At 40.8% G+C, this 13,267-nt stretch overlaps 1 protein-coding gene across 1 annotated transcript in view; it reads left to right on the top strand.

The window, feature by feature from the left end:
- The first annotated feature begins 134 nt into the window (after positions 1-134).
- JMY (junction mediating and regulatory protein, p53 cofactor) overlaps positions 135-13,267 on the top strand; it is a 91,831-nt gene continuing 78,698 nt past the window's right edge. Inside the window, exon 1 of the mRNA XM_021713747.1 lies at positions 135-355. Within this exon, the coding sequence (XP_021569422.1) occupies positions 152-355 (204 nt within the window). The 5' untranslated portion in view covers positions 135-151. The remainder of the gene's footprint in view (positions 356-13,267) is intronic.

The raw sequence follows: 13,267 nt of genomic DNA, 5'->3' as shown, positions 1-13,267 counted from the left end.
TTGCAGCTGGGCCGGCCTCTTCTCCTTCCAGGACCTGCGCGCCGTCCACCAGCAGCTGTGCGCCGTGAGCTCGCAGCTGGAGCCGTGCCTGCCCGTGTTCCCCGAGGAGCCCTCGGGCATGTGGACCGTGCTGTTCGGGGGCGCCCCCGAAATGACCGAGCAGGAGGTCGACGCCCTGTGCTACCAGCTCCAGGTCTACCTGGGCCACGGCCTGGACACCTGCGGCTGGAAGATCCTCTCCCAGGTCCTGTTCTCCGAGGCCGACGACCCCGAGGAGTACTATGAGAGTCTCAGCGAGCTGCGGCAGAAGGGCTACGAGGAGGTGCTTCAGCGGGCTCGGAGGCGCATCCAGGAGGTGAGCTCCTTGTCTCGCGTTGTGCCCCGCAGGTGCAGCCCGGCTCTGGGCGTGCGCAGGTAGCATGCTTGTTTTTCTGGGCTGGTTGTCGTCCCTTTCATTGCTCGTGGTTTGCTTCAGTTGCCTCTCTGAAGAACCTTCGTCTTTAGATTTCCTCCCCCGATTCTCAGCTAAGTTCTGTGTAATATATGCTGTATGGTACTCAACACTGGTAATGCGCGATGAAAGCCACTCAGAAAAAAGGCATTCTGTAAACACAGGCTAAATGAGTGTTTCTCCGCCCTTAAAGCTCTTTTCAGCAATAGCTGTGCAGATACCAACTCTGCGTTTCTGGTGTCATGTTTGTTTATTCAAAATACTTTTTCTTATGAAGCAAAATTGATCTTGTGTTTTTTGTTTTATTTTTATTTTTTTGTAAAGATGAACCTTGCTATGTTGCCCAGGCTGGTCTCCAGCTTCTGGCCTCAGGTGATTCTCTTTCCTCAGCCTCCCAAAGTGCTGGGATCACAGGTGTGAACCTGATCTTCTATTTTTATTCTCCTAATGCAGTCTGGCAACCTAGGCAGATTTTTAATGCATTTTTATATGAGTGAACTGTCCAAGTGAAAAAGCACCGAAAATTGGATGCAAATTTATTTGTAGAAGGTTTTATACACACTTAAGGAGTATCTCAAGCCTTAACAGATGGCTCAAGTTTCGCCACTGTTTTAAGGGAGGATAAAGTTCCTGGGCAGGAATGTTGATTATACTTTTGTACTTTTTTTTGTAAGAATAAAAGAGTGCAGAAACCTTTTTAAACTCAATCTAATCCTTAAAACAACAGAAAATAATGGAGAAAAAAGTCTAAATGGGTACACGTATGGAGCTCTGATGTGTAAAGTGTGTAATTTGAAGTCATATCTACTTACCAGCTTCTGCTGAAGGAACTTTTCTAAAAAACTTAAAATAGGCTTATTTTCCTTAATGGATATACACTTAGTTTCTTACAGTAATGATTATTTTTAATACTAGTACAAATTTAGATTGGAATTTGGGTGGGGAAAAGCCCCTTCCTTTGATGTTTACATCTCTGATTTGTGTTGCCATATGCCTACATATATATGGTACTTGACTCGTATTTTCTGACTAGGAAGCTGGGGCCTCTTATCTTTTTCATAGAATATAACTCCAGAATCCATATTTTCACTCTTTCCTTTGGTTTCCTGTATGATAAATGTCACCCACTATACCATGGTTCTAGGGTTTCAGGGATCTGTTTTTACTTTTCTTTTCTTTCTTTCTTTTTTTTTTGAGTAGAAGTCTCACTCTGTCACCCAGGCTGGAGGGCAGTGGCACACTCCCGGCCACAGCCGCCTCGACCTGCTGGTCTCAGGCAATCTTTCCGTCTTATCCTTCCAAGTAGCTGGAACTACAGGCACACACTACCACGCCCGGCTAATTTTTTGATTTGTTGTAGAGATGGGGGGGTCTCACCATGTTGCTCAGGCTAGTCTTGAACCCTTGAGTCAGGCAGTCCTCTCACCTCCACCTCCCAAAATGTTGGGATTATAGGTGTGAGCCACTGCACCTGACCTAAATTAAATGCTTAAAGATTATTTTGTGTTTTGGGGAAAACATTCAAAATAAATAATCTTTGTTATAAATTCATTGAACAGCAAGTATGTAAATTTTGGTTTTTCATTTAGTTAACAGGATTTGAAAAATAGCTATCAAGGACAACAAGTAAATTCACTAGTAATGCCTACCCTGACTTCTGGAAGCTTGTGTGTTTAGATGATTTTGAGAGGTATTATGAGGTTCAGTGGGGGAGAAAGTGTGTAATTGATTGGTGATGCTTCCATGGGCACGATAATGGAAGTGGATAGCACACTAGTCACATATTTGTCTTCTTTAACTACTTAAATTTAACTTTGCTATCGTAATAGTTTGTAGTAACATTTTTAAAGGTAAAATTGTTATAGAGGTTGTGTCATGTTTGTATTAATTCCACCTTTACTAATTACATCTAATTCAGTGTTTTGTTTCATTCCCAGTTCTCAAGTTGACTTAGTTTGTAGAATTGGCTATAGCATTTCAAGCTGTATTTATCAGATATACGTCTGATACATTCTTGAGGGTATTTTACATAGAAAATTTAGTCCTTTGGTTATGTTTTTTCTTCTTTAATTTCTATGAATCTATTGTTTGGTCTTTTTTCCTTTTCATTTAAAAGTTTTAGCTAAAGACCACACCTGTGTTTGTTCAAAATGGTCTGTAAGTTGTTGAAAAGAGTTCTTTTCTTTTCTTTTTTTAATAGAACAGACTGTACAACTAGATTGTAAACTTTTCAAGGTCACTGGCCTTGACAATATCTTGGAATTCTCTTCTTTGCCACCCATAGTTCTGGACCACACATCTTGTGAGCACTCTTAATATTAGTAGATAAAGGACATCAGTGTTTTTCTTGTTTTAACTATTGCAAGAATTTAAAGGGCTTGGAAGACGTGTCCTTTTAATGTAAAGTTGTTGGTATTGATAAAGTGAACATTTCTCAAGGGATTATGCTTTAAAAACTAGGGGGAAATATTTTTAAAACTGTAAACAACTTCCTCAGTAACGGGTCTTTATTTAAGGGTACTGAATTCTTCATAAGAAGGCTTATGGATGATAGGTTTCTGTTGTTGTTGATTTTTTTTTTTTTCTTTTTGAGTTGGAGTCTCACTCTGTCACTTAGACTGAAGTACAGTGGCATGCTCATAGTTACCACAGCCTCTACTTGCTGGTCTCAGACGATCCTTCTGCCTCAGCCTTCCAAGTAGCTGGAACTACAGGCACGTGCCACCATGCTGAACTAATTTTCTGAGTTGTTGTAGAGACAAGTCGCCAAGTTGCCCAGGGTGGTCTTAAACCCATGGGCTCAGGCAATTCTCTTGCCTCCGCCTCCCGAAGTACTGGTGTTACAGATGTGAGCCACTGCGCCCGGCATGGATGGATAGGGTATCTTAAGTAGCGTGCAAAGTTTTATATGTATGGGTGTGTGTGCATTTTTGGAGAGAAAAGTTTTTGGGTTTTTTTTTTGAGCCAGAGTCTCACTCTGTCACCCAGGCTGGAGTGCAGTGGCACACTCACAGCTACTGTAGCCTCGACCTGCTGGGTTCAGGCGATCCTTTACCTCAGTCTTCCAAGTAGCGGGAAGAGGCATGTGCCATCATGCCCAGCTAATTTTTTTTTTTTTTGATTCATTGTAGAGATGAGGTCTCACCAAGTTGTCCAGGCTGGTCTCGAACCTGTGGGCTCAGGCAGTCCTCTCGCCTCAACCTCCCAAAGTACTGGATTATAGGCTTGTGCCTCCTCGCCCAGCCCAGAGAAAAGTTTTTTATTAGACTTTTGAAGGTGCTCCTTAAAGTTTTATTTTTTTTGTTTTTATTTTTTGAGTCGGAGTTTCACTGTGTTGCCCAGGCTAGAGTGCAATAGCACAATCATGGCCACCACAGCCTCGACCTGCTGGACTTAAGTGATCTTCTGCCTCAGCCTTCCAAGTAGTTGGAACTACAGGCACGCACCACCATGCCTGGCTAGTTTTTTGATTTATAGTAAAGATGAGGTCTCGCCAAGTTGTCCAGACTGTTCTTGAACTCCTGGGCTCCGGCAGCCCTTCCGCCTCTGTCTCCCAAAGTGCTGGCATTACAGGCGTGAGCCACTGCACCCGGCGACTCTTCAAAGTTTTAAAACTATTGTAAAATACCAACTTTGTAAGCTTAGGGTCTATCTCTCTTGTAGTTTTATTTCTGGAATGCCCTAATGATTTCATAAGGGGTTATAAGTAGTATTCCCACATTTTTGTCTTGTGAAATGATGGATTTAAGCCTTAGGTTTTCTGCTAAAAGTTTTGGTTTATGATGTGTAAGTTTGGTCAACTGGAGTTTATTATAATTTGTGAGGACTTAGAATTCATACATTACTAATTGGAAATTATTTTTAGGAGACAAGAGTTGTAAGATTGTACAGGCATACTTTGGAGTTATAGTGGGTTGGTTCCAGACCACCGCAGTAAAGCCAACATGGCAATAAAACAAGTCACAGGAATGTTTTGGTTTCCCAGTGCTTATAAACATTATGTTTACTCTGTAATGTACAGTGTATGACAATTCAAATGAAATATGAAATTTGTTCTGATAGATATCTCTTTGGACTTTTTCAAGGGTTATTATAGGAAGAACTATTTATAAGCTGGCACTGCATCCTTAAATGAAAATAAGTGCCACCAAGACTTCTTTGAACAGTTTCAGCAGTAGCGTTTGCTGGTTAGTCAGTGCTGAGGCTTGTAGTATACTTAGTGTGCAGTATACTTAGTGTGTAGTATACTTAGTATGATGGCTCATACTGCTGCTTACCTGTGGTGATCTGGATTTTGTAAATAATGCTTTCTTTTTTTTTTTTTTTGAGTTGGAGTCTCACTCTGTCACCTAGACTGGAGTGCAGTGGCTGCTTCTGGCCACCGCAGCCTCGACCTGCTGGACTCCTGCGATCCTTCTGCCTCAGCCTTCCAAGTAGCTGGGACTACAGGCGCACGCTACCACACCCAGCTAATTATTTATTTATTGCAGAGATGAGGTCTCACCAAGTTGCCCAGGCAGGTCTCGAAACTGTGGGCTTAGGCAGTCCACTCACCTCGGCCTCCCAAAGTGCTGGGATTACAGGCTGAGTCACCGAGCCAGGCCATGCTTTCTACATAAAAATGATGCTTGAGGTTCTAGAGTGCTTTAGATAATACACATTGATTAAGGTCTAAAAAATCAGTGTTCACTTTGGAATTTATTATGCTGATAAAAAGTTGTTCAATTCTAACTTCTTTCAAGTTGAACCTACTTAAGAGCTTGTGCTCTCAACATTGGCCATGTAAGGCACGTAGTAGACAATCTGCCTGGTATTTGGAGTGAGAAGGACCTAGGTTCAAAATAGGACTCACCGCTTTTGAGACTTAGTATTTCCCTTTTTTAAAAAGATTAAATAACTTCAAGGATATCTTAACACATTTGTGACCACTGATGTCAATTTACGTCATTCTAGATTCTGTACCTGGTTGCTGCTGATGTGAAGGCTGTCTTTTCGGGTTTGCAATCTGAATGAAAATAAAAAATATGGAATGCTAGTCAGAGTGGTGTCTGAGGCAAATATTGGATATGTCTGTAACTTTCAGCTGTCTTGTGGAAAAGGTGACAATTTAGAAAAACCATTTCACTTGTGCTTAATGACAGACATTTGCAGAAACCAGCTTCAGATTTTTTTTTTTAATTTTCACCTACTCTCAGTATTAGGTAAGTGAAAAAGTTACCAGTCACAAATCTAATATTTAAGTAACACAGTATGAGAGAGGAGTCTAGCAAAGTGTCTGGCACTTACAAATGAGCCTTCCAGGAAGTATTATTTTCTCTTTTCATGTAATAAGGATTTTCCAGAGTTTTCCACTCAACCGTTATATTTATTGGCATCACTTAGGTATTGGGCTCTTTCTTTTTTTGAGTCAGAATCTCACTATTGCCCAGGCTGGAGTGTCGTGACGCTTACAGCTACCACACCTCGACCTGCTGGGCTCAGGCCATCCTTCTGCCTCAGCCTTCTAAGTAACTGGAACCACAAGCACGTGCCACCACACCTGGCTAATTTTTTTGATTTATTGTAGAGACAAGATCTCGCCAGGCTGGTCTCGAATCCCTGGACTTCAGGCAATCCTCTCACCTTTGCCTCCCAAAGTGCTAGGATTACAGGTGTGGGCCACTGTCCCCTGGCTCAGCCTTCTTGGTAATTATTTTGTGTGATGGTTTCTCTTCTTGCCATTTAGCATCACAAGGTGCCCTGTCCACCAGACGTTTCACAGACATGAAATCTGAGTATGTTTCCTCCTTGCTAAAACAAGTCTGACTTGGACAAACACTTTACTAATGTGATCAGAAGGGTGTGTGTGTTTTGGAAGTTGGGGGGGATTGGTTTGTTAAACATAGCAGCTGTTACATTTGAATTAGCCAACTTCACATGTAACCTGAATCAGTCTTTTAACGTTCTCTGTTGCCGCTTTATTTGACTTTTCATTAATTGCAAAATATTGTTGGCAGTAGCTCCTGAAAGCACAAGATGAGCCATCTGTTGATGGTTACATGTATGTGTGCCTATTTTTTTTTTTTTTTTTTTGGCAGGGGAAATTTCCTGTGGCTCTTTTCATTCTAAAAGGTAAATTGAAGATCTGCTCCCTCTGAATCTGCCCAATTCTCTTATTTATTAAAAGGAGAAAAATTAAGTTTCCAGGGGTAAGAGACATAGGCACTGAAGACTGAACAATAGATCTTGAGGATGTGTTTTTTGGTACGAATGGTGAAGTTCATTTGCTTTTTTTTTCTCCAGACTTCTTGTAGGGAACTTGATAGTACCAAGAATCTGCTTTAAAACCAAGTATCTAAGTATCTAGATTCTTCAGACTGTAGTGAAGAATAGGTGGCCTGATGGGTTAGATATTTCAATGAGAATGGTTTTAAAGATAAATGTATGAAGTTACTTTAATGATTTGAGGTTTTATTTTTTACTTTATTTTGTAATTTTATTTTTTAAAGAGATGAGGTCTTCTGTCACCCAGGCTGGAGTGTTAGGTGTGCTGATATAGCACTGCAGCCTCAAACTCCAGGGCTCAAGTGATCCTGCTGTGCCAGCCTCCTGAGTAGCTGGGATTACAGGCAAGCGCCACTGCACCTGGATAATTTTTAATTTAAAATTTTTTTTTGTAGAAATGAGGTCTTGCTGTGTTGCCCCAGCTGGTCTCAGACTTCTGGGCTCAAGTGATCCTCCTGCCTTGGCCTCCCAAGGCACTAAGATTATAGACATGAGGCAACCCACCCAGCTAATTTATAACTTTAAGCATAGTGGCTAGCATTTCAATTTATTTAACAAATAATAATGCATTCAAGTAATATAGGCACAGGAAGAATGCAGTTAATGAATACTATTTCCTTGGGAAGAAGTTTTGGGGGTTTTGTTTGTTTGTTTGTTTTTGAGTCAGAGTCTCATTCTGTCCAGATTGGAGTGCAGTGGCACTCTGACGGCCACTGCAGCCTTGACCTGCTGGGCTCAGGCGACCCTTCCACCTCAGCCGTCCAAGTAGCTGGAACTATAGGCACATGCCACTATGCCCAGCTAATTTTTTGTGGACATGAGGTCTCATCAAGTTGCCCAGATTGGTCTCGAACCTGTGGGCTCAGGCAATCTTCTCATCTCAGCCTCCCAAGGTGCTGGGATTATAGACATGAGCCACCGCTCCCAGCCTGGGAAGAAGTTTTAAATTAAATTTGTCACCAAGTCATCCTGTTGCCTGGAGTTAATTGAAGCAAGGGGCTTTTTTAGAAGCATCCCACTGACTATGCTGTTTCTTTAATTAGTGCTTAGTGGAAAGAAAATTTATTGGATACCACTGAGGAAAATCTGTTTTTGTTCTGAGTCTAATAATACTAGTTTCTTGACCTTAGGCTATCATCTAGCCTCTTTGTACCTTAGTTTTTATTGTTTATAAAATTAGGTTTAGTGTCTTTTTTATGGATCCACAGTAGTTGACAGGCAGTGTGGTGAAGGTTGGAGCATGGCAGGGATTGGGACCTGAGCCACATGTTTTATGTGCTTATATCCAAGTTTAGGTCTCCCTGCAGTAAGAGGACTTTTGAAGTCACAGGATTTCTAATGTTGCTAGAGTTGGAAGACTTTGAAGCCCTAACTCATTTTTGGGGATACAGAGGGCATTCTTTTTTTTTTTTTTTTTGAGTTGGCATCTCACTCTGTCACCCAGGCTGGAGTGCAGTGGCACACTCACGACCACCGCAACCCCCACCTGCTGGGTTCAGGCCATCCTTCTGCCTCAGCCTTCCAAGTAGCTGGAACTATAGGCGCACGCTACCTCACCTGGCTAATTTTTTGGTTTATTGTAGAGATGAGGTCTCACCGAGTTGCCAAGGCTGGCCTTGAGCCCCAGAACTCAGGCAGTCCTCTCGCCTCGGCTTCCCAAAGTGCTAGGATTACAGGCTTGAGCCATTGTGCCCAACCTAATTTTTTAATTTATTGTAGAGATGAGGTCTTGCCATGTTGCTCAGGCTGGTCTCATGGCTCAGGCAGTCCTCTTACCTCCACCTCCCAAAGTGCTGGCATTATAGGCGTGGGCCACCTTGCCTGGTCCAGAGGGCATTCTAATAAGGCAGTAATGTCCCTTTTTGTGTCTGTGCTTTCTTTTCCTCACATCATTAATTACTTGCACTTAAATTTTTTTTAACTTCTTCCTGTTGTTTTTAGTATTAATGCTAAAATAAGTTTTTGATAACTTGATGAAGATACACTTGCAAAGTGAATGCTCGTTAATTTTTAGAATTATTTATCTGAGCCTGTCTTCCTCTTCTCCATCCTATTTAGGTGACTCTCTGTCCTTTTTACTGACCCCTGTGGTGCCACAACTGGAGTGTGTGTAGAGAAATATGTAAGAAGTTTTTTAGTAACCTTAATAACTAACATTTATTGATTGCTTACTATGAGCCAAACATTGTACAGAGACCTTTCCATACGTTTTCTCAGTTAGCATTTAGATAGACACCGAAGGGTATGGTGCAAGTGCATTTGAGACCTGCCTCTTAATACTTGATAGCTTTGTGACTTGGGCAAGTTACCTACAGGGTGTGATAATTAAGTTCGTGAACTCAGAAAAAGTGCTACATACCTCATTGCTGAATATCACTATGGTCACCTTCAAAGTACCCTTCTTGGGAAGCTATGTATGGACGCTAGCACCTCGTTCACCTGTCAAAGTGGTTAGGGGACTCTTTTTCTAGAATGGCCATCAAGAGCTGTTGTGAGAATGTTGGAGTTTGAATTAGAGCAATGAACAAACATTAAATTTCTTGTAAAATTTGGCAAGAATAGAAGTGAAATCAGGGACCTGTCAGTCCAAGCTTTCATGAGGATAATGTCATGAAGAAAATGGCAATGTACAAATGGATTAAACAATTTTCTGAGGTGGGAGAAAATGTCACTGATGAAGAGAGATCAGGATGGCCAGTAGCAAGCAGAACTGATGAAAGCATTGCAAACATTTGTTAAATTGTGCATCAAAACCATAAGCTGACTGTGAGAAGACTAGCAGACAAAATAAACTTTGGTAGATGAACAGTTTAAAAAAAATCTTAACTGAAAATCTTGGCATGAGAAATGTGTGTGCAAAAATGGTCCTAAGGGAGCTCTTGCATCATGACAGTGTACCAGCTCACACAGCACTATTTGTAAGGGAATTTTTAGCCATTACACAAATAAATGTATTGGAGTATCCTCCCTATTCACCTGATCTGGCCCCCAGTGACTTTCTTCTTTACCTGAAGATAAAGGAAATACTGAAAGGAAGACCTTTTGATGACATTCAGGACATCAAGGGTAATACGACAACAGCTCTGATGCCCATTCCAGAAAGAGTTCCAAAATTGCTTTGATGGATGGACTAGGTGGTGGCATCGGTATATAGCTTCCCAAGGGGAGTACTTTGAAGGTGACTGTAGTGATTTGAAGCAATGAAGTATAGCACTTTTTCTGGCGGAATTCGTGAACTTAATTGTCACACCCGCTAATTGTCTTAGTGCCTTAACTTCTTCATCCATAAAGGAGTACATATAATACTGCTGCTTTGTATATCATACTTAAAAGTATGATGTAAAGCACTTACAACAGTGCCTGGCATCTAGTAAACACATGATAAATCTAAACTTTTCTTATTAATTGTCTTATCTACCTTAGAGGTAGAGACTTTTCAGCAGAGGAAGAGAATAGGTAAATTTGCCTCAGGTAATATATGTAGTATATGAGAGAAACAGATGCAAATCCAAGCCTGTGTGCTTCCAGCTGTCTTTTTTTTTTTTTCACCTGCCACTTCAGGAAAGACCAGTTTGCCTTCTTAACCACCAGACTATCTTCATTCCTGTAGAGAGAGGAAGGGTAACTGATAGACTTAACTGTTGTCAGATTGAAAAACATTCCCAGTGTCTTGACACTGGACAGAAACAATCATACTTAGTCTGTGACTCGTTTTTGGAAGACTTTGATTATGTACATACACTGTAATCACCTATTTTTGTCTGGAATTAGATGAATGTTGCCGTCTCAAAGAAGCTAGTTTAACTTTGTGCCTCTGTGTATGATGCATAAAGCTATAATATGATTCAAAATGTGCATTCCTTTCTTATACAGACTCTTATACAAAAATATTTAATTTTTTAGACCGGGCACGGTGGCTCAGCACTTTGGGAAGCAAGGCAAGAGGACCCTTGAGGCCTTGAGGCCAAAAGTCCAAGACCAACCTGGGCAACATAATGAGACCCTGTCTTTTAAAAAAATAAAAATAAAGTAAAAAAGTAAATGTTTCTGCCAGACGCAGTGACACACACCTGTAATCCCAGAACTCTGATGGCAGAGGTGAGAGGATAGCCTGAGTTCAGGAGTTCAAGCCCAACCTGAGCAATATGGCAAGAAAAATTAGCTGGGTGTGGTGGTGCATGCCTGTAGTTCCGACTACTTGGAAGGCTGAGGCGGAAGGATCACCTGAGCCCAGCAGGTCAAGGCTGTGGTGGCCATGAATGTGCCTCTGCATTCCAGCCTGGGTGACAGAGTGAAACTCTGAATTAAAAAAATATGTATATATAAAAATATTTTTTTTCTCTAATCACAGGAGGAATATTTTATCTTGATGTTTAAATACTCCATTATAAATTCTATTCTAGACCGGACTCAGTGGCTCAGCCTGTAATCCCAGCACTTTGGGAGGCCAAGGCAAGTGAATTGCCTGAGCCCTGGGGTTTGAGACCAGCCCGGGCAACTTGGCGAGACCTCATCTATACAATAAATAAAAATAAATAAATAAATAAATTCTATTTTATATTAAGCTGGCCAAAGGTGAGTTAGTGTAATAAGTTTCTTTACAAGTTGACAGGTATATCTTTTTTTTTTTTGAGTCGTAGTTTCACTGTCACCCAGACTGGAGTGCAGTGGCACGCTTACGGCCACCACAGCCTCGGCCTGATGGGCTCAGGTGATCCTTTCACCTCAGTCTTTCAAGTAGCTAGGTGCAAGCCACCATGCCCAGCTAGTTTTTTAAACTTAGTGTAGATAGAGATGAGATCTTGCCATGTTGCTCCGGTTGGTCTTGAACCCTGAGCTCAGGCTATCCTCTCACCTAATTTTTCTTGATTTATTGTAGAGGCGAGGTCTTGCCAAGTTGCCCGGGCTGGTCTTGAACCCCTGAGCTCAGGCAGTCCTCTTGCCCCCACCTCCTAAAGTGCTGGGATTTCAGGCGTGAGCCACTGTGCCCGGCAGACAGATATATCTTATTTGAAAGAAAATTGTTTCTCTCCCAGTAGCATTTCCTAATATGTTTTTGTCCCCCTCATAGAACTAGGAAATTTGGTATATTCTTAACTGAGGTCTGAAATCTGCCTTCTCCCTCCTGCTTTTGCTTTTATTCCCATGATTAATCTATAACATTAAATTTAATCTTCTCTTCTTATAACTTTCCTTCTCATAAGTATGTTAAATAATTATCTTTCTTATTTGTTAAATTTTTCTGGCTAGTTCAGAAAGAAAGATAGTTAAGGATGTTAACTTCTTGTTTTATTTTAAGTTTGGATATCCTGCTACTTTTTTTTTTCTTTTTATTAGGTGATGTGAATTTTGGTATCAGGGTTCTTAAATGAAAAGGTTATGAATTAAGAGAGAAAGGGGGCATAAATTTACTTTTTAGAGTAGTAACATTTAAACTTAAAATTTTTATGGAAATGAATGACATGCACTATTTTGCTAAAAAGAAATGATATGCCAACTCACAGTGAAACCTGCCTAGGGACTTGCTTTTGTAAACTGTAGTAAAGTCACTGGCTCCCTGGAGGGCCTTGGAGTTGACTCTTGAGCAGGTTTTATTCTATACATTGAGCCTTGTGAGACCTGTAACTTAGAGTAAGGCTATTTGTATTTATCTTGGTGGAAACTATCTTAAATGGGTTGGACAGAGGAATAGGAATATATCTGAAGTACCAGCGTGTTTGCTGGATTAGAAATTGAAAACTGGAAGGAATTCCAAAATTGAATTATTTTATTCTCTTTTCATGTTGTCTAACTGCACCATTCCCTAGTTACTCTGTTCTGTTTCCCCTTTTCCATGAAATTTCATATTTTCAGTCTCCCTAGATTGAAAAGACTTGGATTTTTCCCTTAAGAGAAAAAGGATCGACCAGCCTTGAGTAGAGGACACATGGAGCTGTGGTTAAGAGCTTGAGATTAGGCTGCAGGGGTTCACACCTCTCTTCTATCTTCCATTAGCTTAACTTCTGATAATTACAGAGCTTCTGCCTCTGGTTCTTTATCTCTGAAGTGTTATATTTATATCTGCATCATAAGGTTGTTAAGAAGAATAAAAGAAAATATATGTGAAGTGCTTAGCACAGTGTCTGGTATATATAGAAACCCTCAATAAATACGAACTGCTAATATTATCATGATAATTTTTCATCTATTTTTTCCTGAAGCAGCTCGTTGCTGGTTTCCTCCCAGACCCAAATTTGTTTCTACTAAAAGCCAGGTTGGTTTTAATGGAAGCTTGTGCCATACAGGTAAAATATTAACAAACGAAATGTCAATAAAACAGCCAGAAAGGGTGACAGGTTGATCTTAAGTCTCTTATGTCCTTAGTAGGAACTCTTGGTCCATGGTTCCCAAGGCCCTGTTGCTGCTTCGTGTACATATTATTTTGGTTGACTTCACAGGACACACAGAGGTCCTTTTGGTCCATTTTTAGTTCATTTGGTTACAATTGTGAATCTAGTATTCTTATTAATTTTCTTGATAGCTCTTCTCCTTATTTTCCTATAGGCCCTTTCT

The sequence above is a fragment of the Carlito syrichta genome, unplaced genomic scaffold (genome assembly GCF_000164805.1).
Source record: "Carlito syrichta isolate Samal-C Ts95f unplaced genomic scaffold, Tarsius_syrichta-2.0.1 Scaffold304710, whole genome shotgun sequence".
In the NCBI taxonomy this organism is placed as follows: Eukaryota; Metazoa; Chordata; class Mammalia; order Primates; family Tarsiidae; genus Carlito; species Carlito syrichta.
The sequence above is the reverse complement of the archived record's forward strand: the minus strand, read 5'-3'. Positions and strand labels throughout refer to the sequence as shown.